This window comes from Neophocaena asiaeorientalis, unplaced genomic scaffold, assembly GCF_003031525.2.
Source record: "Neophocaena asiaeorientalis asiaeorientalis breed wild unplaced genomic scaffold, Neophocaena_asiaeorientalis_V1.1 scaffold449, whole genome shotgun sequence".
NCBI lineage: Eukaryota > Metazoa > Chordata > Mammalia > Artiodactyla > Phocoenidae > Neophocaena > Neophocaena asiaeorientalis.
In genome coordinates this window covers 2,710,127-2,735,160 of record NW_020175027.1, presented here as the reverse complement: position 1 = coordinate 2,735,160, position 25,034 = coordinate 2,710,127, and the positions used below count along the sequence as shown (strand labels likewise).

The window sequence follows — 25,034 nt, the reverse complement described above, 5'->3', positions numbered from 1 at the left end:
TGCACCAGTTTACATTCCCACCAGCAGTGCACAAGGGTTCCCTTTCTCCACCTCCTCTCCAACACTTATTTGTCTTTTTGATAACAGCTATTCTAAGAAATGTGAGGTGGTATCTCATTGTGGTTTTGATTTTCATTTTCCCTGGTGATTAGTGATGTTGAGCACCTTTTCATTTACCCATTGGCCAGCTGTTTGGCTTCTTTGGATAAATGTCTATTCAAATCCTCTTATGTTTAAATTGGATTATTTTTATGCTATTGAGTTGTATGAATTCTTCACATATTTTGGCTATGAACCCTTCACTGTATGTATGATTTCCCTTTTAGTAGGCTGTCTTTTCGTTGTCGATGGTTTCTTTTGCTGTGCAGAAGCTTTTTAGTTTGAATGTAGTCCCAGTTATTTTTGCTCTTGTTGCCTTTTCTTTTGGCATCAAATCCAAAAAAATCATCACAAGACTGATGTCAGGGAGCTTATACTGCCTGTGTCTTCTAGGATTTTTATGGTTTCGGGCCTTATAGTCAAGTCTTTAATCCATTTTGAGTTTATTAATTTTTCCAATCCATGAGCTTGGGGTCTGTTTGTCTTTAGTTTCTTTCATTGGTGTCTGATCAGTACTTTCCAGTGTACAGTTTTTTCACCTCCTTGGTTATACTTATTCCTAGGTGTTTTATTCTTTTTGATGTAATTGTAAACGGGATTGTTTTCTTCTCTTTCTGATAGTTCGTTATTAGTGTACAGAAATGCAACAAATTTCTGTATACTAATTTTGTATCTTACAACGTAATTCATTTATTAGTAGTTATTAGTAAGTTTTTTTGGTGGAGTCTTTTTGGTGGAGTCTTTAGGGTTTTTTATATATAAAATCATGTCATCTGCAAATAGTGACAGTTTTATTTCTTCCTTTCCAACGTGGATGCCTTTTATTCTTTTCTTGCCTAAGCGCTCTGGCTAGTACTTCCAATACTATGTTGAATCCATTTAAAATTTGACATAAAAATCAAAGTGGTCCCAAGAAAGAGGTTTGAAACTAAATACTGAGCACTCACTGAGTTTCTGAACCAACTCCTTCCTTTTTAATGAAGCCCCATGTGAGTAATGTAGGCGTTAGAAACAATCCAAAGCTACTACTGCCACCTCAAAACTTAAGAGGCTTACACGGTGATCACTTTCTCTCGTGGTTTCTGTGGGTCAGGAATTTTGGAAAGGCTGTCCCTGGCAATTCTGACTCAGGGCATCAGATGCACGTGCAGTTAGACAGTGGCTGGAGCTGGAACAGGAGGTTGGAATAGGGCTGGCCATGTATCTCTCTTTGCTTGTAGTTTCCCGGTCTCTCCACGTTGGTTGATTTGGGCTTCCTCATAGCATGGTGGCTTCAGGATTGTAGAACTTTTTACATGGTGGCTCAAGGACTACCAGCTTGTGTGTTCCAACAAACCAGCCGTAAGCTGTGTTGCCTTTTACAACCTAGCCTTGGATGCATATAGCATTACTTTTGTCATATTATCCAGTCACCTCTTGATTTCGAGAAAGTCAGACTTTACTGACATCTGATTAACGGCCACATCCACCCTCAAGAAGCCCATCCTGTGTGGGAGGCAAGACAAGTCCAAACGACACCAAGACAATATCAAAAGGTAAGCTGTTGCACGTAGAGGGCCATGGGAGCTCAGGGGAAAGGAAAGGCATTACGGAGGTGGCCTTTCAGCTAGTTTTTAAACCAGATTTCAACATTTTCAAGGGCATTAGCAAGGCCCAGAAGCAACTAATGGTTGCTTGCAAGTGATTGCTTGATTACAAGCAGAGGTGGCTAAAGGGGAGGAATAGCAAAGAGGCCAGAAATGCGGGCCAGATCAAGGAATGCCCAACTAAGATGCTTGGAGAGGGGAAGGTAGGCAGAAAAGTAAATGTTCCTCTCCCTTCCAGACATAATTACCATAGGAGAGATGGTGGACTTTCCTTCTCGGCAATGGCAAGACCTACCCCTGCTCCACCTCCTGAATGTGGCATTACATCAATCTCCAACTTGGACTAGTATCAGGTAACCATTAGTAGCAGATTTCTGAAATACAGCTTTATCAGTCACTCGAACCATCACCTAAAATGTGACAGGTTCTGAGAGCAAATAATGAATGTGTTGATGCCTGAATGGAACACAGTCTCCTACAGGCACCTATTGTGTGGACCACTGTGGTCCAGAACATTCTATGATGATGTAAATGTTCTATAATCTGCCCTGTGCAATCCGAATGCTACCTAACTACATGTGGACACAGAGCATATGAAATGGAGCTAGGGGCTAGAATTGTATTTTTAATTCTGATTGACTTAAATAGCCACCTGTGGCTGCTGTACTGGCCAGCAAGGTCTAGATGAAGGACTTGACAAGAGAAATATTAGCAAAGTGCTAAGGATGGCACAGATCCTAATGTGTGCTACAGGGATTCCGAGTTAATGGGGCCAGCCACATTCATGCCATCCTGACTCAGGTTTACTGGCTGAATCCAGAGGAGTAAGGGTCTCACTAGCTTTATTTCCTAGAGAGACCCCTGCTGAAATATACTATCCAAGATCCTACAGTAAGGGACAGTGACAAACAAGAGCCACCTGGGAGAAAATGTCTAGGGTGGTGTGGGGATTCAAAGCTCTATCTTTGGTGGGCAATAAGGGGTTAACTTTTAGCCAAGGAACTCCCTTTTCAATGGAAACTTCCACAGACTCCTACTATAGACAACAGAAACTCAGAGCTATTTTAGTTCAAGGCAGGGGTTGGCACCCAGTGGCTGTGCCTCAGCCCTAGAAAGGATAAAAGGAAATTCCTCACCAACCTCACTCCCAACTGCAGCATATCTTGTGGTCAATAATGAAGCTTCATGTTTGTTTATTGTCTGAAACAGAAATTTATTCTCAGAATAACGCACGAAAGCATAGGTTGAGGCTGCCATTGGGAGGCTTCCCCTCCCTTCCTCTGCCACCTCCCCATCTCTTTGAATGCCAGGGACAACACAGTTGAAGGAAACATGCAATCACAAACAATGATCAACTCTAAAGACAAAAGGTTTGGTCCAAAAGAACTCAACATAATTAATCCAATTACCGTGAAGAGCTTCACTGAGTAGGATTAAGATATTGCAGATGTAGTGTTTCCACAGGGTGGCTCTTCAGTGCACCAGGGGGGCCTGCTTGAGGGAGATGAGGACAGAACGCATGCGGGAGACATCTTTGGCCTGCTTGCTGGACTTGGGGTTAAAATCACACAGCCGGGCCACCCGCTCCCACTCAGTGCCTGGGGATGACTCTTCAATATCATTTACAAAGGCTTCTTCTGCTGCCCTGGAAGCAACAAAAGATGTTGGTTTAATGTAGAATCCCTGGTAGCTACCTGGCAGCTGCCCTGTTATGAAAGCAACTGCCTCTTTATGCCTGACTTAATGGCATTCTGGTTTTCCAAAGAGTAACAGCCCCTGGCCCAGATCAGAATCGGGAGCAGACATACGGCCAGCTTTCCTAGGCACAGGGGCCCCGGACTGCTGTGTAAAATGTTGGAATACAGGTGTTTGGTTCAGGACTCATTCTGTTGATAGAGAATTTTAAAAGCCAGTCCTTAGCCAGCTACTCACCGCCTTCATTAGCAAGGGCAAAGCAGCAGGCTGGCCAAGAACTTGAACAGCAGTTTATGTTGGGCTGTACTGAGTTTCAAGTAAATTTAGAGACCTCCAAAGAAGCCCACAGGTCACTGCACAGTAGCCTCTGGATTTATTCCTAAGGCTGGAGAGAAATAGGGCAGCTCAAAAGGAATTCAAGACAAAGCTCCCATGCTAGCAGGCACTAGAAACTAAAGCCATTCTGGAAGGGGTTTGTTAGGACATTCTCCTCAGCCAAAAGTTTGCCATTTTCCCTCCAGCCGGGTACCATGGGCCTCTTGGGGCACTCTGGCAGGGGTGGGCGCCCAACGGCCGAGAGCCAACCAGTGTGAACTGCTTTTTGGTAGGATGCTGCTCCAACATTTTTTCACACCAAGGTCAGCCCATCCCCAGTTGGGAACTAACTTGTAGGAGCTACAGCCTAAAAGGACAATGCTAAGAGGAGGAAAGACACTACTTCATCTACTCCAACAGGCAAAACAGGCAAAGCGAAAGCAATGGAGATGACTGGTCTGTGGGGACAGAGGGGTGGCACTCTCACAGGGATGGCCGTGGCAAACACCGCTGAAGCCCAGAGCCACTACAACACTGCGACTTCATGGCACACACAAGGGCAGTGAGAAAGGTTTACTTAACTGTTCTAGGCTGTAGCAAGGATGGTTTATGTTTGTGCTTAAAGGTGAAGAGAAGAAAAGAAATAAGAAAAACTTTAGGTCAGATACAGAAAATGAGAATGAGCTCAATGCAGATGGTCAGTAAGCTAGACATGCCCTTGCCACTCTGTACTCTTGGGGACGTGCGGCTGGCTTTGCTGGGCCACCCTGCTGCCCAGCAAACCCAGACTTGACTTTTCCAGTCTCCATTTCTACTCCAGAGAGAATGTGCAAAAAGTAAATCCAACACCACCTGTAAGTCCAGCATTTCACAAGTCTCATTGCAAATGCACCCACGGGCCCAGGAAACCCAGCTCTATCTCCTAACGGGATGAAGGGCTCAAGGTCGTGTACCCTAGGAGGCTCTACAGACCTGAGCCTGTTGTCTACTCTTCCCACAAGTTCCTCTCTTCCTTCATTCCACCCTCATCTCCCTTACATCAAAAGCCTAGTCCTAATTTTCAAGGAGGAAATAAGCAATTCAGCAATACTGCTTTGACAACAGAAATCCTTAAACCAAAACAAAACAACACTTTTCCAGAGAAGTTGCAGTTTTCTTTAGGAGGAAAAGCCACAGTGGCCTGTGTCATACAGCTCTGGCTATCTCGACCTCAAAGCTGGGGGTCTCTTTATGCCAGAGTGGGGGACAGGGCATCAGAAGCTGGCCACTAAACAACAATTTCTGGTATGAGACCACAGAGGAACAATTACAGACCCCACGGGAGACTGCCCCCTCTGCTGACTCTTCTGCCCCAACCCCACATTCTTCAAAGGAACCCAGTGTAGAAAATGCTGCTTGCACTGGTTCCTAACCCAGGGCTTCTTCCCCCTCCCCAGGTGGGGACACTCCCCCTTCCCACCTGGGGCAGGGAGGCAGCAGTGGCAGCAGTAACAAGAGGTCAGAGCCCTCCCCAGTCCCAAAACCTTCCCAGACAAGATCACGAATGACTCACATTTTGAAAGGGAGTTAGCTTCCTTCCCTCCAAACCCCAAAATGAAAAATGGCAACCAGAGTTGCAGGGAGTCGTGGTTCTGTGAGACAATCAATGGAACATTCCCCCAGCTTATCAACTCTTAGGCAGCCCCCACAGTGCCAGTTTGAAATAATTTTAAAAGCAAAGCAACTTGTAACATAAAAGGAGCATTAACTATAAACAAAAAGTAGGAACAATCAAGACAAGAAAAGGAATTAGTTTTGCAACATACACATAACCAATCACGTCAGCGAAGGGTTGTTTGTAGAAAGCTTCATCTGCCACCCTAGACAGCAAGAGGTCCAAAAGGCAGGCAAGCAGGCAGGAAAAAAGAGAGAACGTTGAGAAGCAGAAACATCTCAAATCCACAATAGAGGCACGACTGTGCTCTGGGGAGCTGCTCCCAAGGCTCCATCCTAACTGAGTGAGGCTTCCAGCACCAGACACTCCAGCAGGTGAGGCTTCCTACTGGCCTTCCCCGCGGGATTCTCCAGGGTGAGTGCTGCCAGCTTCATCCCCAGGCCTTACCCCAGCAACCACGAGCATTTCCTAGGTACCCACTTATGGGCTGAGCCCTCTGACAGACATTGTGTCCATTCCATCCTCAACCCCAAACAACCCAGGACGCTGAGCGTTCTCCCCACACTTTACAGATGACGTGATAGGGAAGGGAGGCCTCGAGATGAAGCAACCTGTTTGGCAACAAGTAGCAACAGGGGTGGCAGAACTCACAACCAAGGCGGTCTGGCTCTTTCACTGTAAGTTACTGCTGCTCCCCAGCTGGTGTGCGCTCGGGAAGCCACGCCTCCTTCCTGCCAGCCTCAGTAAACACCACTGGGCACAAACGCTGCCAGACGCCAGGAACGGTAGGGCCCAAAGCCAGCTCAATCTTGGATTATGCAACTACTGCTTCCCCACACTGACTAGCTGGGACCAACTGCCAGTATCCTGGGAACATAGATGGTCATTTCAAAATGCCCACCTTTGAAAAAAGAGGAGCTAGAAGCAAGCAGTGAGAAGACCTGCAGGCAAGGGTCCTAGCTCTGGCGTACTGTGTGTCCCTGAACACAACCATCAGTCCGCTCAGTCCCTGCCGGACTCGACTGCTTTGACAACGTACAGCCCAGAAGCCAGAACTTCATCCCCGCTTCACTCTCACGTGGGAATGGACCAAAATGGCAACTCTGGGACAAGAAGGAAAGGGGGGCAAGCTTGGTGGACAAGTTCACAAAGCAGGGGACAGGCTGAATCCCTGGGCCCAGCCAGCCCCCCTCATCCAGCATGGGTGGGCGGGGAACCTCCCTCAATGAGTCTTACCCTCTCCTTTGCCCAGTGGGTTTGGGGCACAGAAGTGGGAGGGACCCTTTAAGGACAGTCATGCCCGGTCATTAACCTAAGCTCGCATATTTATTTGAAGGGAAATTCTAGTAATTTTATTTTTAAACTCACACATACCCTTGTTTCTCTCCCATTCTGGTTTATACATAGGAGGTGTTTTGTAGAAATTTAAAGAAAGCAAAAAGAACAGCCTGATTGTAACTCCAAATAAGTCAGCAGGAAAACAGAGTAGTCTGTGGGCACAATGAGTGGGAGGAAAAGGAAAGGCAGGCCAGCTTGTAAACCCATAATCCTTTTAGTTTACACACAGGGCTAAACCTAGTCAATTTCAACTTGTGCTTGCCTCTACTGGGAAAGAATAAAGGTTTAATGACTCCTGTTCAAAGCATTACTGAGACAACAAAAGCTTGCTGTCAGGCTTTTGCTCCTTTGCAGCTAGCCCAAGAGGAAGGAGCTGTTGGTGACAGGACAGCACAGCCCCATAGAGGCTACAGCCCCAGAACAAAAGGGAAACCACACACACGAAAACTCAGCTGGCCCTTCCACCTGCTTAGAGGGGCCTGAAAGCAGCAATCCTCAGGCAAGGCAGGAAGAGGACTCCACACCTGGAGGGTCAGCCTGGTTTTACCAAGTACTTCAGAGCAGATGCATGGCCTGAGGCAACTCGCCAGGGTAAACAGGGCCTCACAGGGTTCCTGCACAAAGCACCCCATCCATCCTTCTTTAGAAATCTGAACTTGCATCTGGGGGAAATCATCCTGAATGAGCACAGGATTAAGGAACCTGGACCTGTCAGCACTTCAAACTGACCACAATCTCACAGCAGAAGCCCCGGCAGCTAACGCTACTACCCTCGGCAACTCAACCCCGACCAGAGGGCCGCCCCACCATACTTGTCACAAAACTTCAAATGGAACCTGACAGGCACACATGCCCCACAGGAAGGTGGCCAGGACAGAGGCTCGAGGCAGTGACAGAACCAAGAACGGGCAACGGGAGACAGGTAGTCGAAGGCTGCTGCACAAACAGTCCATCTGTTCTGCCGCAGCCGCCCCACGACGGCAGAAACTGTCCGGCAAAGAGGTTAGCTCCCTCTCTTCTGGCAGATTTCCACTTAAGAGCTGCCAGAGACAAGGGTACTTAAACCCACTTCTGCCTCAGAACAAGGACCCAAGGCTCTTTACCATGAAAATTACAAACAGCCCCAGGCCAAGTCTAACCTATCTTTTACACTTAAATGGGTGGAGTGACTATGAAGTGAAAGCCAGTTCCCAGTCTCGAGCCTCACAGGGGAAGCAAGCCCATCGGCCTGCGCCCAGGTGAGCAGTGCTGCCCCCATCTCTCTCTGAGCTGCTTCCAAGTGGACTCTGAGCACGGAGCATTTAAAGACCACAGCTGCTGGTCTGTGGTGAAGGAGAATGACACTGTTTACTCCCTACAACTACTTAATCTTCAGTAAGTGAGTAAATTCTGAAAAGAGCATTTTTAAAAAGTCAACTCAAGATTTTCTTAGACACAGATAAGCACCCAGAGAACCCTTAATTCTGAAGTCACTTGGCTACCTAATGACGAAACATACATCCCTACTACTGGACCCTGTGGGGAGCAGCCCTCAGAGGCAGGGGATGTGACATGACTGAGTCTATAATCACCTCCAAAGTACTGAGATCCTGGAATAGTCCTGAAAGTGGCCTTTCATTCCAGGGTTACATTTTTACATGTGGACTTGATCCCGTGAGATGACACTTCCTTCTGCAGAATCATACCATTACAGGCAGTGCATACTAACCAAACTCTCAGCTGCAGAGCTAGACTCACTACAACTAGTGTGGCGAAAAAACAGGCTGAATTACCCTCACAAGATCCAAGAGACTTGTAACCCTTACGTTTCAAGTATATTTTTGAAAACCTGCAAAGACATTTCACACTAAAAGACGCGGCAGCTGAAAACCTAACACTGGCTGGTGGCAACGGACCTGATTTTGTCTTGGCAAACGAGCTGTTCTAGAAGCAGTACGGACTGACCTGTTATTCGCTTTCGTCTTCTGTAGCTGCTCGTCCTGCCTCGCATACCACTCATCCAGCTCCTTTATTGCTTTTTCTTTCCACTCTGCTTCTTGCTTCCGAGAATTGGCATCTTTGAAGGGAAGGAAAAGAAAGACAATACAAATGAGGCAAAATGCAAATTTTAGTCCGCTTCACCGTGTATTTGGGCTTATTAATCTCATGCTGTGTGCGGGCGCATGTGTGTGTTGGAGGGAGAACAGTCGGGAGGGAAGATAAAATTCTCTTTTCCCTGATTGTATGTCCAGCTCTCGATCTTAGCAATTCTATCCAAAGTGTTTCACCACCATTTATCCCAGTCCACCTACACGTTAGTGGATCACTAGGTTTGGGGTTTTTTTTTGAGGTGGGGGAGAGGTGGAAATACTGACTTTTAATTTTAAAAAAGGCTTTTGGGACACCAACTGGGGAAAAAGCATCTGCATCGGCAGGCGGACTCTCAACCACTGTGCCACCAGGGAAGCCCCACAGGTGATTCTTTAATGATGCTGCCAGTTCAGGGTGGACTATTCATATTAAATAATCTTTTAATAAAATCTCCTCACAAACTATATTCCACACAGGTTGGACAATTAATGGTGGATGCACATCTATGAAGCAGGGAGCTATGAGAAAAATTATCAGAGGTAGAGATAATTCCAGAAGCAGGGAACAGTAGGGTATAGATGGAATTGAGGGGAGCACAAAATATCTACTCCAGCTTAGGCCACAGAGCGAGTCTGTGGCAGAGCTAGGGCAGAACTAAAGGAGAAACTCCAATGCGGAGAACTGTGGGGGGAGAGGTGAGGGTCGTCATGAACAGCTATCCAAAAGGTTCTAGGTGAGAGAGAAAATGCACACCTAGCAGGTGTGCCAGATTGGGTTCTCACCCACAAAGTTTCTCAGGACTAAATACAAGTTTCCCTAAGATACTAAAAGAAACATGTCAGTAAATGGTAGAGAGAAGGAAATACAGGTCATACTTTTGCCACAGTTGAGACCGGAAGTCACCCTAATACCTAAACTTTAAGCACATTCTTAAGGATGTCCTCTCTGGCAGGTGTTTTACAGACATCTCATTTAATCTTTACAACAATCCCAAGAAGGTAAACTAGTCCCATATTCAGCAGTGAGAAAAGCTACAGCTCCGCAAGTTTGAGTAACGTTCCCAAAGGTTATAATAAGTGGCAGAGCCAAGATTCACACCCAGGTCTGACTCTAAAGCTCACACATTCTTACTTCACTGTGCTGCCTCCAAAGAGAGGGACGAGGGACGGAAAGGGAGGCAGGCCCAGCAACAGTCACAGATGTGACCAGCAGATGGGCATCAGTGATCCAGACCAGAGTCTGGACAGTGCAGAGCCAGAGCCCAACCTGTAATGAGTGTCCTTGAGGAGCAAAGTACAAAGCAAACAACTTCTTGAAGGGAGAAAGTAAGCATTCAGGGGCAATTATAGGGCCTTTGCAAGAAAGGTCTTGTAGTAACAACCTGCAGAAGACTTTGTAACTACTAGAAATAACCTAGTAGCAGCTAGAAACTCCCGCAAAGTTTCAGATTATAAAGAACTTTTTACCCTGTTATCTAACTTATCAGAAGGTGACATACTGGCTCAGGAGGAGAATTATTTCACTCAAATTTTCCACTGATGACTCAAGTATACACAGTAAACTTGTGATGTGTGTCTGTCCATGGCATTAAGTGTATGTGGAATGGAGGGTGCTGTGATGCAGTGGGCCGACGGTGCCCTGTGGACAAGAAACTGAAAAAACTTTAAAGAATAAGGTCTCCTTTTCAGGAGTTGTGAAATTACTTCCAAAGAATTACTTTTTTTTTTTTTTTTTTTTAAGAATTACTTTTTGATTGGAGAATATTTTCTTTCTGTATAGTCTAATGATCATTTTACTGCATAAAATAGTTCCTTTAAATCATCTTCTTTTATAAATTTATGAAGTGACACTGGCAATAAGAATTTAGAATTCTTAAACGCTTAGCTTGATGGAACAAAGATCCAAGCTGTAATACAGCGTCTCTGAATCTGGGAGGGAGAAGGGAGAGGAGAGGGTGAAACATCCTCTTAGAGAGCAGGGTACACTGACAGCTGTCTTCTCTGTCCATACGCATTAATGTTCACAGAAGATTATTGGAAAACGTAGCACACAGCTAAGCTTAAGACCATGGACATTGCTTCTCTATTTTTAGCATCTTGCACTTTCTCACAGTTCTTGCAACAGAAAAATGTGAAACTGCAGAAACACCTAATTCACGGACCAGTTTAATTCGATTCTACTGGAATACGAGGCCAAATGTTTGACTTCCCTCAGGAAGGCAACATGAGTTAAGAAAATAGCACTTCATGGAATATTCCCAAAGGGTCCAATTTGATAACTGAAAAAGAAAATGAAACTTTTCCAGACACCAGAGTGTACGCTCCTCCATGGAGAAGACAACTTTGCTAAACTTTGGGGAAAGAGAAAAGATAAAGCTGGGTTCTGCATCATGAAAAAGACTCCAGTAGTACTAATACCTGCTAAGTCTTGCCTTTAAGTCTACTCAGAAGAGATGCTCAAAGAAGAACAAGCAAGGACCAAGGCTGTTTGCACCATGAAGACCTATCTTCATCTTTCTAAAGCTGCACTATCCAGTACAGTGGCTACTAGCCTCATGTGGCCATTTAAATTTATTAAAATTAAATAAAATTTAAAACTCAGTTTCTCAGACGTAATAGCCACATGCAGTTAGTGGCTACCATACAGAACAGCACAGATATAGAACATTTCCATCATCAAAGAAACTACTATTGGATACTGCTATAAAGGTTAAACGTAAGTGTGCCCTCTGTTCTGAAAGCCACAGAAACTGGGCTGGAGAGACACTAATTGGCTGTATGATCTGGGTCAATTCCTTTCCTATTTCTGGGTGTCCTTTCCTATTTCTACACCATCTGAGTCATATTTTCACTAGTTCAGCGATTCCCAGGAAGGAATAATAATGCTGACACTGTGGTAACATAGAAGCATGTTGCTATTTCTAGTTGTACAATAAAATATTTAGGCATGATGTATGTGGTGGTGTCTGTATCTTAAAGCGGATCAGGAAAAAAATTATGTGTATATTCACAATACACATATAAATGTATGCACATGTGAGTGTATAAAACATACACATACATGCCTCATTTATACAAAGACAACCCAATATGGCAAAATGTTCATTACTGAATCTGGAGGAAGGGGCACACATGTTTGTTTTACTCTATTCTGTGTCTGAAATTTTAATAAAAAATTGAGAAAAGAATACTCCTCTGCCACACCTTTCCAACCCACGTGTACAGATACCAAGTCTCTCCTGATCTTGACCAACAGCTGACACTCCATGGAGAAGGCTCTTCAGCAAAGGCCAGGCTGGCTAGCACTGATTCTCAGGCTCGGCCTGCCCCTCGAGATGGCGTACACTAAATGCAATGCGGCTGAAGGGATGGGTATGGATTCTGAAGCAGAGCAGACTTAAGCTGAAATTCTGACTCTACCACTTCTAGCCGTGGTGATCCAAAAACTTACTCTTCCTCTGATCCTCACTTTCCTCACCCATAAAAAGTAAAAACTTACAGGGATATTAGGGTAAGAAAACCAAATCGTACATATTACCTAACATCCTTCACATTTTCCTCTCAAGCATTACTTTAAATCCAGCCTTCAAATGGTAAATGGACTGTGCAGTCCCTCACATGGATATGATACCTTCAGGTTTACAAAGCACTCTCATAAATACCATCTCAGACTACCCTTGGGGTTGATAACACTGATCTTACTTCACAGATGAAGAAACAGATTCTGTAAGGTTTGAGCAACCAAGTGCCCACAGCTGATAAGTTACCGCTGGGCCTGGAGCCCAGTCTTTCACTCCAAGTCCAAGGCTCTTTCCACAGCACCACTCTGCCCTTCCTGAGAGGACAGATGCACCGTGGCTCTCCGGGCTGCCTGAATCCCCACACAGCGGCCTGTGATTAAGCATCTCCATGTGGTGGTCTTGTGACCTTGTTGGGAAAGATACCTTCCCCAAAACTGTACAAGAACATTATGGCTAATTCATGTTAAAAAGGGATAAAAGTAGAGTCAAGGTCAACTATTCCACTGAAAACAGATACCCAAAGACAGAAAGGGATTCCTTACCAAGGGCTTCCAAGCGTTCCGTTTGCTCTTCTCTCCATTTACGGATACTTTCAGGCTCTGACTGCAATCGATCCACTTGTGAAATAGCTGCATAACTGTCTGTTGGCCCATTACTCTCCTTAACACAAAACACAGTTGTGCTCTATCAGTACCAAAACCTCCTCCCAGAAATGCGCTTCACCCGTTAGAACCGCTGTTTATGTGCAACACTGATGGCTGTGGTAAATGTAAAGGATTACCTTACAAGCACCACCACCACCTTACGTGCCAATAGGGAGCTTTCAACATTATGCACTCAATCCTTGCAATCCACAAGGGAGCCTGAGTAGTTCTTATCCTGTTAATAAATGGGACATGAGTGGGAGATGGGAAAGCTGGGGAAGTGAGTAATGGACTTACTAGGAAACAGTGTGATCAGTTTTATTTTCCTTACTTGACACAGAGATTGTGATATCTTCAAAGTAACAAAGGTAAATACACAGCACGGCAAGGCCTAGAACCTGACACTTCTAAATGTTATTATACAATACAGGGAAAAGTACACTTCATACTGCCTAATCAAAATATAGTGAATTCTAGGAAAAAGAGAGTCCAAAAGAAAATGTATAGTTACTACAGTCACACCAAAGAAAATAAAAAGGCAGGCCAATGTGAGTCACAGCGTACGGGATGGGGAGGGAGACACACAGGTTCTTTATAGTGGTTAAGATTGGGAAGCTAATAAATAAATTGATAAAGATTCAAAAAGAATCTAATCTTTATAGAATTATTTCACCTACTAAACTAGGGAATATTACCAGCTTAACTTAACCAGACTATAAACAAAGATGGAAAGAAAATTATTTACAGTAGTATTTATTAGTAACTAACTTATTGTTAGTACTTTCCATGTTTCAGCCACATAAAAGCTTTATCTCCCAAACACCTTGCAAGTCAAATTTTTATTCCCATGTCAGCAGTCGGGGGATTAAACTGAGGCGCAGAGAAATGACATGTCCAAATTCACAGCTAGTAAGAGATAAAGCCAGGACTGAACCCCATTCCATCTCACTCTAAAGACCAAGCTCTAAACCAGGGACTGGAAACTATAGCCAGCTTGGCCACCTGTTTTTGTAATTAAATTTTACTGGAACAGAGCTACGCCCATTCGTTTACATACTGTCTACAGATGCTTTCATGTTACAGCAACAGAATAGGTTGACAGAGACCTTATGACCCACAAAGCTTAAAATGTTTACTATCTGGTCCTTTACAGCAAAAGTTAGTCCACCTTTGGCTTAAACCAATTAGACTAATCTCATCCTTCCTGACAGTTAACTGGTTGAAGGGTGGGCAGAAACCCAGGCAGAAGCAAAGCACCACGCTATTTCCCCAGGCTACAGTGATTACTTCCATCTGGTCAAGAGGGAAACATAGGACTTTTGTTGAGTGGTTGGGAGAAACCTCCATGTTGTTCTAGATAGTATGACATGCACATGTGAGACCCGGAAGTGCTGTAGCCATTCTGCCACCGTGAAAGAGTATAAAACTGCACACTCAGCTGGCAGAACCAGAGTCCTAGAGGAACTGAGTCGGAATCCAGGTCCGAGGACCCCTAGCCTATCTCAGAGTTCTTTCAATTACATAAGCTAGTGAATTCTCTCTATTTAAGCCAATGCAAGTTGGGCTGGTGACCAAAAACTCAGTGATACAGAGGGAAAATAATGGTAGTCGTCACAAATACCAGTCACCCCCCACCCTCAAGACAATCTAAAAGCTGAAAAGTTCCAATGCTGGCCCCACCACATACTACCTTTGTTACTTTTAGACTCCTGGTTTAACCTCTGTATGCCTCAGTTTATTCATCTGTAAATGGGAATAACAATAGTTCAGGTCCCTCAGATTGTGAGAATTAAAGAAAATTCAATATAAACAGTGCTTGACACTACATGGCACAGTGTTTAAATCAGCCACCACTGCCACTGCCACCACCACTGCCATCATCATGAAGGGTCATTTCTTGAGAATAAAGTTGGTAACACTAGGGTCAGGTCAATCACATTTTAAAAGACTACTCTATCAATGTTACCTCTCTTCAAATCTTTCCACTTTGGCAGGTAACATACCAGTTACTAATACATCCAGGAAAGTCAAAGGAGTGGGGTCCTTTCCAGGTCAGTCAATTCAAATCACAGGAAAGGAAGACTCTCAACACTATCATGCAACATAATCAGAGTACTCTGTACCTGGTAGTATTCGCCATTCATGATTCCTTCAACAGCATCTGCAAGACATAAGATTTCAATCTGTCAATCAGGGCTGGTCATATGCTGGGCCAAAGGGTTACAGAGTATGACACAGTGCTGTAAGTACTCTAAGTTACTATCCCTGTGCTAGGTACCAGATAAACAATGGACAACTTTCTATTTAATGAAATCAAGATGTGCTTACACAAATGACTTCACCAAAATGTGGACAAATCTGTCCAAAAGCTTTTGATAATTGTCTTCTGGCTTAGAGATAACACTTAGAAGCCCAGCAGAAGAGCCTCACAGAGCAACAGTTTCTCTATCAAAGTTCTAAAGAAGGCAAAGGATAAGGGTGGCCCGGAATCCTTCACAGTGAGCAGAGATATGCAGCTTCATATTTAAACCAAGGTACTTTCTTGGGGTCAGGACTCTCCATCCTTTGGCTAGAATAGGTTTGGCACCTGAGGGTCTACACTTGAGACTTCTTACTAATTCCTCAAGTCTACTTGGAATTAGTCCAGAACAGTAAGCTTTGGGCATACCAAATTAAATTAGTGTTTTCAAGGATGCAAGTTACAAAAACTCAGATTGTATACAATCTGATCTTACTGGCACAATTAATTGTTCATGAGCTAAATGAGAAAGTCCATCTCAGAAATATGAAAAATGTCTAAGTTAAGACTCAGAGATTATCAATCCATACAGTACAAAATGGTGGTCCACAGGCTGAACATATTTTATTTAAAATACAAAGCACTAAATCAGGAAATTTCACAAAATCAGGATTCCCAGTGTGTGTGTGTGGGTGTGCAGACAGAAGATCTGGCAACACTGGGCCTGCATTCCTAAATGAAGGCAGCCTTTACGTGCAGCATGCTCTGGACAATTTGCCAGTCCCCACTAGCCCCATTTTTTTTTTTTTTAAACCCATTCTGTGTGTCACTAATTCAGTTACCTGACTGGCCCAATAAGCATGTGTTTCTAACCTATGCCCTGACCCAACAGCCATCACTGATACAGCCTGTACCAGGCTGCACACCAGCCCTTTGGAGTGGCTGCTCTGCCTCCCCTTGAAAGCTTCAATACAGGCACCATAAAAATGCAGCGTCCACCTACATATTCTATGTATTCTCTATCTGTTGGCTGACCCATATTTACTGCCTACTATGTAGGACTTACAGTATTTTGTCCAATTGTTTTCAAACTATGATAAAATAATTTATCATAAATAATTTATCATGTTATTGCATGGGATGGGAGAGGGAAGAGGAGAAAAGAGATGAACCTAAAAGATACAAGAACCCAAGTATTAAAAGGAATGCAGAGCAGCTAGTGTGGGCCACCATCACAAGGCCCTCAGAAACATCAGAGGTTTTCCTAGAAGCCAGAGGCAGGGTGCTCTGAGTCGCATTCTTTCCTTTGAACAGGCAAAGATTTCATCAAACCACTCCAGTTTTCTTGGTTCCTAACTAATTAAACCCAACTTGAACCGCCTATTTTCCAAATCAACCTCGTTCTCTTGCTTCTCCCAATTACCCTCCTCTTAGCTTTGGGAGTACTGAAAACTTTCATTTCCCCAGCATGCCTCCCTGATACCAAAACATTGTTTTAAAAAAAAGGAAAATGGAGACAGAAGAAAATGCCACATAATTTCATTACTCAGCCTATTGGTTTCTATTTTTTTACTTTATCTAATGCATACACATAAAATTTCTTCCCGCAAAATGACTTCTATAACAGATGCTTTTTAGTAATCCATTCATCTATATCATTAAATTCTCAACTTTTTTAGTATGAAAACACCTACTACTTACTGCTTCCAATGTGCCAGGCACAATGTTAAACACTTTCTATACATTAAGTTTAATCCTCACAACAAATCTGTATGTATCAGCACTTCACAAACGACCTTAAAATACATGTAGGGTTGGTTCCTTGAGAGGTAAGTAAGGTGTTCTTGAAGGGGCAGATAACTAATCACAGTATTTTCACTCTTAAATTTATTTTTTATGTTTAAGATATATAAGAAAAACATTAAATGCATGTATCATGAGATAATCAGCATTTAAAAAGTGGTGCAATACCTGGGCAAGCGAGAAGTCAGAGGAAGGATCATCTGATAACCTGAGGCATGAAGACAAACCACAGGATCTAAGCACTTACCAACCCATCACAGCTCTGATCCATGTTTCACTTGCTGGTTATCTATCAATCATTTCAACATATTTCTCGTACTTTTCTTAATTTCCTTACTTGTTTTACTCCTATGCTTTATTTATAAAAGTACAAAAATGAGTTTCTTGTAGTTTTTGTCCGTGGCTTTTTTCTACGTTAAGCTGTTTCTGTGCCACCTATCCCTATCATTTTTAAAATATTCTATCAAGTTTTGAAAATGTAAATTTAGCAAAAAACTAATAAAAGTATTTGCAGAGGGCATATTCAATCCTTCCTCAGCAATAAATTTCTTGACACAGAACTGATGGATCACAGAATATATATTCTAAAGACCTCTAAACACCAGCCATTTGCCCCCTTTGGTCCACCATTTGGTGGACCAAAGCATCACCACAAGTGCCCCATTTTTCAGACCTTCATTGCTACTAGAGACTGAGTTTTAGCGTGTTTTAAAATTTTTGCTAATCTGATAGCAGGAAAAAAACCCTTAAGGTGGCTTTGTTGTGCCAATCTTCTGTGAGGTGATCACCTGACATCTGATTTTCTTCTTTACTAAACTGCCTGAGTTTTGCCCATTTTTCTGCTATCTTTTGATTTCTAAGTATTCTTTCTGTATTATTTGTTTTCTCACATTGCAAATATTTTCCCCATTATCTTTTTGTATGGTTTACAATAGTTAATGCCTAGAACTACTTAACTTGTATGAGACACTATCAGTTTTTTTTTCCTTTATGATTTCTCTGTCTGCATTTATGATGAAGGCCTTTCCTACTCTAAGATAAACATTCACTTTTCTTCTGGTACTTAAAAAAAAAAAAAAAAGCCTCTCTTTAATCCACCTGGAATTTATTTTTTTTGAGTAAAATTTAAAAGTGAGACACGGGTTTGAGCCCTGGTCCAGGAAGATCCCACATGCTGTGGAGCAACTAAGCCCATGTGCCACAACTACTGAGCCTGTGCTCTAGAGCCCGAGAGCCACAACTGCTGAAGCCCGCATGCCTAGAGCCCATGCTCCACAACAAGAGAAGCCACCACAATAAGAAGCCTGCGCACCGCAACGAAGAGTAGCCCCTGCTCACCACAACTAGAGAAAGCCCATGTGCAGCAACGAAGACCCAATGCAGCCATAAATAAGTAAGTAAATACTATTTTAAAAAGTGAGATAATTTTAAATCTTCGGGCCTACAATGGCTAGTCTGGCCAGGCCTACGTTTTGGTTAATATATTACAACTAACACACCAACTATCCAGTTAATATTTATTTCAACCCAGGGCCACTGTCAGTAGGAGAGACCTTGGTCACTACTCCAGACACAACATCAGAAGCAATTCTCATCCCATAGCTCTTTCTAAGTCACATGTTGCCTGTCCTTTAGGTCTGAAGATTCATCCAGACTCACTGGCAAGTGCTTTGAGCTTTTATTAGTTACTGTACTACTGTACTGACATTCAACTGGCTCAAATCAAAGGATCATCTGTTGCTACAGAAACATGCAGAAGAAAGGCCACCCAGGGCCTTGATTTATTAGGACAACTAAGCTAACCAACTTGATGCCCCAGAAGGAAACTTTCTAGGGCATCTCTAGAACTCCAGACAGAAACAAGGGCCAGAATAAGTTTCCAGAGATGAAAGACTCTTTATCCCAAACCCACCTTCAACTTTCCATGTTCCCCAACCAATGGAAGTCAAGCAGACCTGGGTCTGAATTCCTGTGGAGTCATGCATTAGCTTGCCACTTTAGGAACCCTGCTTAACTTCCACAACCATCAGTTCTCACCTGAAACAGGATGACACTACCACTCTGCCTGCAGTTACTGCATGGATCTGAAAGTACACAGAGAACCTGGGGCACAGCAAATGTGCAGTATCACTAAGGATCATGCATGCAATTTCCCCGAACTTCCCTCCACCACTGCTACCAAGAAAATTACTCTCCACCTCCAGAAAGCTTTCCTTTATGTACCTCTCTTCCTTTGATGAGTGCCTCACTGCCATACTCTCAGTAGCTCCTTAATCACCTCTCTTAGCCTCCTCCATCCTCAGCCCTCACGATTGAGGGCTTTTCCTCAGCTCTAGACTTGCGCTGCCTCTTTCCTGACCATTTGTTCTTACTCAGTATCCCCAAGCCACTTCACTCAGCTGGTTACCTCCCACCTCTAAACTAATGTTCTTCTCCGGATATCCTAACAACTGAGGGCGCCATCCAAGGCTCAGGCCTAGCCCCTCCTCCATGGGAGTTTTCCCCAAGGCTGGGAGAGTTTAGGTATGTTCCTCTCTCCTGCCTATATATCTCTGTACGGTAACACATCAGATACAGAGCTCCCTCCTAAAAGCTGTGTCTTCAGCACACCCCAAAGCCTATAGGCTTTGTAACACCTTTCTCACCTCACTCCCAAGGAATAATAGGCAGGGACTGTGTGTAGTCATAACATACCAGGTTCTGTGTGTAAGCACTTTATGGGTGCTCTCCAATATAATCCTAGCAATCCTGTGTGGTGAGTATCCGCACCTTTTACAGAGAAGAAAACTGAGGCAGGGCAGTGGCAGCGATGGTTATGTAAGTTGTCTGAGACCACAAAGCTAAACACATTCAAGCAGTCTAGGACAGCACAGAATCTTAACCCCTAGAGAGAGAGAAGAAAAGAGAAAAAGAAAGAAGATAAAGTGTCCAACTAGTGCTCTAATCCTCAAAGGAAGTGCTGAGCATTGCACTATTTTTTTTCTGACCACTGCACTATTACCAACCTCAACTACACTGTCAGAGATCTGGCTTTAAGTCACTAAATGCTTAGTTCACTAAGAAAGCCCTTCCTAGGAACTAAGTCAGCAATCATCCCTTCCTTCCCTTTGCTGAAAGCTTGATGCACAAGGGATCTGCGTGTCCAGCTCTATTCTTTCCCTTTTACCCCTCCCATCACCAAGATCTGCTGGTTCTATACAGGACCCCTGTACCTGACATTTTTGCACATTCCTTTGTACCTACTGTGTGCCAGACACCCTGCTAGGCACCAGGGATACAACAGTGAGCAAGAGTCAACACTGTCCTTCAATCAGGACAGTCTTCTATGAGTCCTGATACCCCCAACTGTCCTCCCCAGGGCAACCACAACTGCCTTTCAGAAATGACAATCTCTTATCCCACGCCACCCCTGCTTAAACAACTGCAACAGACCATGGCACAGTCTAAGGTGGGGGGACTTGGCGCTCAGCTATTAACTTGCCCTTTTTTCTTAAGCAAGTCATTTCTCTACAGGACTCAGCTCTCTCCTTCTATTCAATGAGTGAGATAAACGAAGGATCTAAAAATATTACCATTCTCAGGCAAATGCTGAAGACCTCCTGACAACAACAAAGAAACCCTAATCACCTAAAGCCAAATTCATTTTCCGGCCACAGCCTAGTTCAGCCCAATATAAATTGCATTTTCAGGTATACTACCCATTCTCCTGTAGATTCTTATTGGGCAACTGATTTGCTCAGGAGGCAGCATGATGTAGTATAAAAATTCAGGCTGCAAACTAGCGGTCTCCCCACCCCACTCCCCAAACAGGTTCTGTTTGGCTGAAGACAGATTTCGGAGTCCGAATGGTTTTACGAAGACCACTCACTACTCTAGTGCACCAACGCTGCAGTCTCCAATACTCCTTATTACCTCACAGCCCGCATGTTTCTCTCATTTATGTTACCTGCCTGGCCCCTTAAGGTCTGAGTTCAGGGTAGCATAAACACCTCTATCTGTCCCACCTGTACCTTATTCTCCCTTAGTTGGAACGTTTTTTAAAGAAATGAAAAGCTGCGTCCCGTTTCTTGTAGCTCATTTCCTACTTCCCTATACGATTAAAAAGGTCTCTTAGACTCATCCTTTCCTCCTACCGCCACAACCCGAAGCACTGCACACAGGTAAGGCATTCAGAAGTCAGACTGGCAGCCTGCCACGTGCTCGCTTTCTCTTTTTTGCTGGAGCTTGGCTGGGGAAAGGTCACACTACTTTTTCTCTTCACCTCACGGAAGACCGATCCAGGCTAATCTCAGGTTCTGCTTAGGCAACACTGCCTACCAAAGCTCTTCCCAGAGGAAGGAGAGCTCCGGAAGTCCTAGCAGTGATACGTTCCACAAGCGGTAAAACTCTTGCCCTCTTTGGCCACAGTTTCTCCAGGGCTAGACCGTCTTTCTCGCGTTCCCTATTCACTCCTCCTTCCCCCCCCCCAACATTCTGTACACCTTAAGTGCTGAAACACTGAACTGCATTGCCATTTTCGTTTCTGTCTCGAAAACGATACGATTCTTTTTTTTTTTTTCCCCCGGCCTTCCTTCCTACTAACTGGTCTGTGTTAGGCTCAGACTGGCCTGTAAGTCTGGCCAAAGTGCGCCAATGCGGCTGTGCCTCTGAGGCCAGGCTCAAGGCACAGCAAATGCTCAATGAAAGATCCCTGCATTGAACGGGCTTCTTCGGGCTCCTCAGCTTATCCTATTTTCTTGACTTTTTCCCCCGCCCGTGCCCGGGAGCGCTCAAACACACTCACAGAACGGACCAGGCTTGCCGAGCCTGCGTTTCTGCATGACTGAGCCGGGGTCCCGTTTCCTTTTTGCTTCCTCCTTAACCTCTCGCTCAGCGAGGTACAAGAGTTACACAGAGCTTCTCAGACCCGCTCCGGGCCGAGTTTCCGGACAAGTGCTCCCGCCCCGAACGCGCCCGCACTCACCCGGACCCCCCGGCGGCTCGCCGTGCGGCTGGGGCCCGTGGGCGCCGCCGTCCAGGATAGCGAAGGCCTCGTCGTTCTCTATGCCCGCAATCTCGCTCTCCTGCTGCGCCAAAAAGGCCGCAGCAGGGTCCTCTTCGCCGGCCACTCCGTTCCCCAGCGCGGGGCCGCTAGCGTGGGCGCCGAACGGATCTAACTCAGCCATGGCGGGCAGTTCAACAGCACAGTCACCGACGCTGAGAGACACACCAACCGACCACCCAACTCCGCGCCCGGCAGCGGCCGCTGTGGTGGCGACTGATATCAAGCGGGAGGACGGAGAAGACGGAAGCGGAAACCCTGCCCCAATATCCGGTCGGTCTGGGCTGTGTTGGAGAGCCGAAAAGGTAATAACCAATCAGAGGACAGAAGTGGTTCACGAGCTAACCAATCAGCCGGAGGAGGGTTGGGCCCCCGCGTGAAGCTCGTGACTCGGGAAGCACCTGCGAGGAGGGTGCTGAGCCCGGCCGGCCCCTGGCAGGAGGAAGTGGTGCGTGACTTAGAGCAGCTCTGCCTGACCCGCCTTTGTGGCTGGACCGACCCGGGACCGCCACCTCACAGAGGACTCTGAACCGGGAAGTGAGGTGAAGTTAGGGCGGCGATGATTGGCCGACTGCAGAAGAGTCAAGCCACTTAGGCTTTCTGAATCTCAGTTTCCTCATTTGTAAAATGGGAACAAGAATACTGCACTATCTCCCTCCCAGGATTACTGGGAAAACTGACTCCTATTACGGCTGTGTACTGGCTTTCTAAAAAAATTTTTATTTGTTAACCCATTGACCCAGTCTGGGTTGTTTTCTCCCCTACAGCCGCCTGACTTAAATGTAATCAATTCAAATACACTCTGACGTTTCTCCCCTATAGTATTGTTATAAAAAGGCGAATATATCCCCGTATACAAAGCCCTTTTGCAGCCAGTACTCTTTTCAGAGCTAGACAGAAGTTTCTAGGACTGAAAAATTCCTTAAGGATCATCGGGTTCATAGGGAAGCTGAGGCCCCCATGAGGGGTCAGTCCCACAGGAAGTCAGTGGCCAAGAGGAAACCCTGGTCTCCTGGGCAATCCCGAATGGTACTAGCCACAACATCTTATATGTGCGCACCCTTCCCACCTAAGGACAGCAGGAACTTGCTTAGAAAACAAAGTGCTGTCAGTATTTCTTTAATATCAGGGACATGTTAATAACATGGCTAGTTAATTTTGTCTACACCCTAGGGAGGATAATCCAGTGATTCCAGTTTCTCGTGCTCATGTTGAGGAGGGGCTTATCCACTGGCCAAAAGAAGGACCTTTCTCCTTCACCACCACCACCCTAAAAGTCGAAAACAGAAACAAACCAAAAGAACCAGCCAGAGGTCAAAGTTGCCTCCAGAGGTAGTCAGTAAGGGACAAGAAAGTGGGTCCTAAAAATATACACTAATCTTTGTTGACACAAAAGGGTAATTGCTTCCTTAAAGCATGTATTTACCTTTAAAGTCGTTTAAAGTATGAAGTGTAGGAAAGTTTTGAAGAAAATCATTTAAGAAATTTAAAATTTTAGGGCCTGCACCTGACTCAGTTTCCCCCCCTCTCTTTTTGTTTTAATGCTCATCCCTAACATAAATGGACTCATCCCTAACAGAAACTGGCAACAATGCATGAAGTAGTTTCACATTCCTCTTCTCTTTGAAACAATATATCCTGCCCCTGTTAGGAGGATAAGGGACAGAGACTACCCTGAGAGGGCCCAAGGAAGACAACTTTTGGTTGCTCACAGCAGTAGTAGCTGAGGGCCAGAGAGCATTCTCTTGGGGGCAAGCGCGTAACTCTGGGGAAGCCGTTCTGAGAGTCACTTGCTAGAGGGGGCACCATCTCTCGTCATGCAAAATCAGCAAGTGTTTATTCACTCAAAATTGAGGAAATCAGCTCATCGTTTAGGGATGACTTCACAGGGGAGGTGGCTTGGAGTTCAGTTATGATATTTGGGTAAGGTTTAGAAGAGTTACTCCTGGCACCCTAATGTTACAATTGTGCAAGGTTTCATAGCTTGGCATGTTTGGGGGACAGAGAGTAAATTAGTTTGGCTGGGCCTGAAGGGCTTAAGTAGAGGAATAATTGAAGGTAAATATGGAGACATATGCTGGGGTCTTGAATGCAGTCCATGCTAAAGAGGCTTATTAGCAATAGGAAATTATGGAAAGTTCCAGAAAAAGGAATGCTTTGATCAAAGTGCTGCTTAGGAGGTTAATCTGATCCCTGGGTGCAGGATGGATGGAAACAGAGGCTGTGGGAAAGAAGTTGAGGAATGGCATGATGAAGGTCCAGGCAGGGCAGTGATGTGGACTTCAATGATCTGGGGAGCACTGATGGGAAGTCCCTACCTACCACAAGAGGTAGGGACTGGGAGAGTTGCAGGGGGAAAGGATAAGGTCATAAATCATACCTGAAATCACCAAAGCCACTAGTTTATGCCCTCTGGGGGAGTTCCAGTAATTGCCAGGAGACAGAAAAGAAGATTTAGGTGATATCCAGAAGGTGGCTAGAAGTATACACAAGGAGGGGAGCTCCTGGCTGGAGTGGGAGAGATGGGGAGAGGGAAGTACTGGGTGACACAGCTGGGAAGAACCCTTGGTTCTAGGGAGAGGCAGAGATTGGACTGTGCAGGGTCTTTCCACAGCACTCTGCCAGAGCCAGACCAAGGGCCACACAGTGACGTCTGGTGGGTCTTGGTTGAGAGGTTAAGACACAGACCCCACTCTCTAAAGCCAAAAAGTATCTGATCCAGAAGAAGGGTGGTAAGAAATGCATACAAATTACTCTAAGATAGGTGCAAGTGGTGATGTGGTATGGGTGTGGAGAGGGCAGTGGTGAGCAAGCAAAGAACTGAAAAGACGGAAGGGAGGCGAGTCACATTTGGTTGAGAAGTCCTAGAAAAGTTTCATACGGGAGATAAATGCAGTGTCTATCTCTCATAGCTTGGCATGTTTGGGGGACAGAGAGTAAATTAGTTTGGCTGGGCCTGAAGGGCTTAGTAGAGGAATAATTGAAGGTAGATCTGCTGGGGTGAGGGCAGGGGCCATGTATGCCTTACTT

General features: G+C 44.9%; 1 protein-coding gene across 3 annotated transcripts; it reads right to left on the bottom strand.

Moving 5' to 3' along the window:
• Positions 1 to 2,873: 2,873 nt before the first annotated feature.
• CLTA (clathrin light chain A) lies at positions 2,874 to 22,262 on the bottom strand. Of its 3 annotated transcripts, none has more exons than XM_024762988.1 (5): positions 21,927 to 22,258; positions 15,045 to 15,082; positions 12,820 to 12,937; positions 8,632 to 8,743; positions 2,874 to 3,330 (listed from the first exon to the last, which is right to left on the bottom strand). In XM_024762988.1, the coding sequence occupies exons 1-5, from the start codon at positions 22,126 to 22,128 to the stop codon at positions 3,159 to 3,161; spliced, it is 642 nt and encodes a 213-aa protein (XP_024618756.1). In that variant the 5' UTR covers positions 22,129 to 22,258; the 3' UTR covers positions 2,874 to 3,158. The 3 variants fall into 3 exon arrangements, with proteins under 3 accessions (XP_024618756.1, XP_024618758.1, XP_024618759.1); XM_024762990.1 differs by lacking the exon at positions 2,874 to 3,330 and adding an exon at positions 3,388 to 3,765 and having other exon boundaries at positions 21,927 to 22,262; XM_024762991.1 differs by lacking the exon at positions 2,874 to 3,330 and adding an exon at positions 4,223 to 4,313 and having other exon boundaries at positions 21,927 to 22,262.
• Positions 22,263 to 25,034: the final 2,772 nt, after the last annotated feature.

Excerpts from the sequence above, each read along its gene's own strand:
- CLTA (XM_024762988.1), bottom strand. The coding sequence starts at position 22,128 with ATGGCTGAGTTAGATCCGTTCGGCGCCCACGCTAGCGGCCCCGCGCTG. Across the intron at positions 8,744-12,819 it reads GGAACGCTTGGAAGCCCTTG|ATGCCAATTCTCGGAAGCAA; the intron begins GTAAGGAATCCC and ends TTCCCTTCAAAG. Across the intron at positions 3,331-8,631 it reads AAGACGAAAGCGAATAACAG|GGCAGCAGAAGAAGCCTTTG; the intron begins GTCAGTCCGTAC and ends TGTTGCTTCCAG.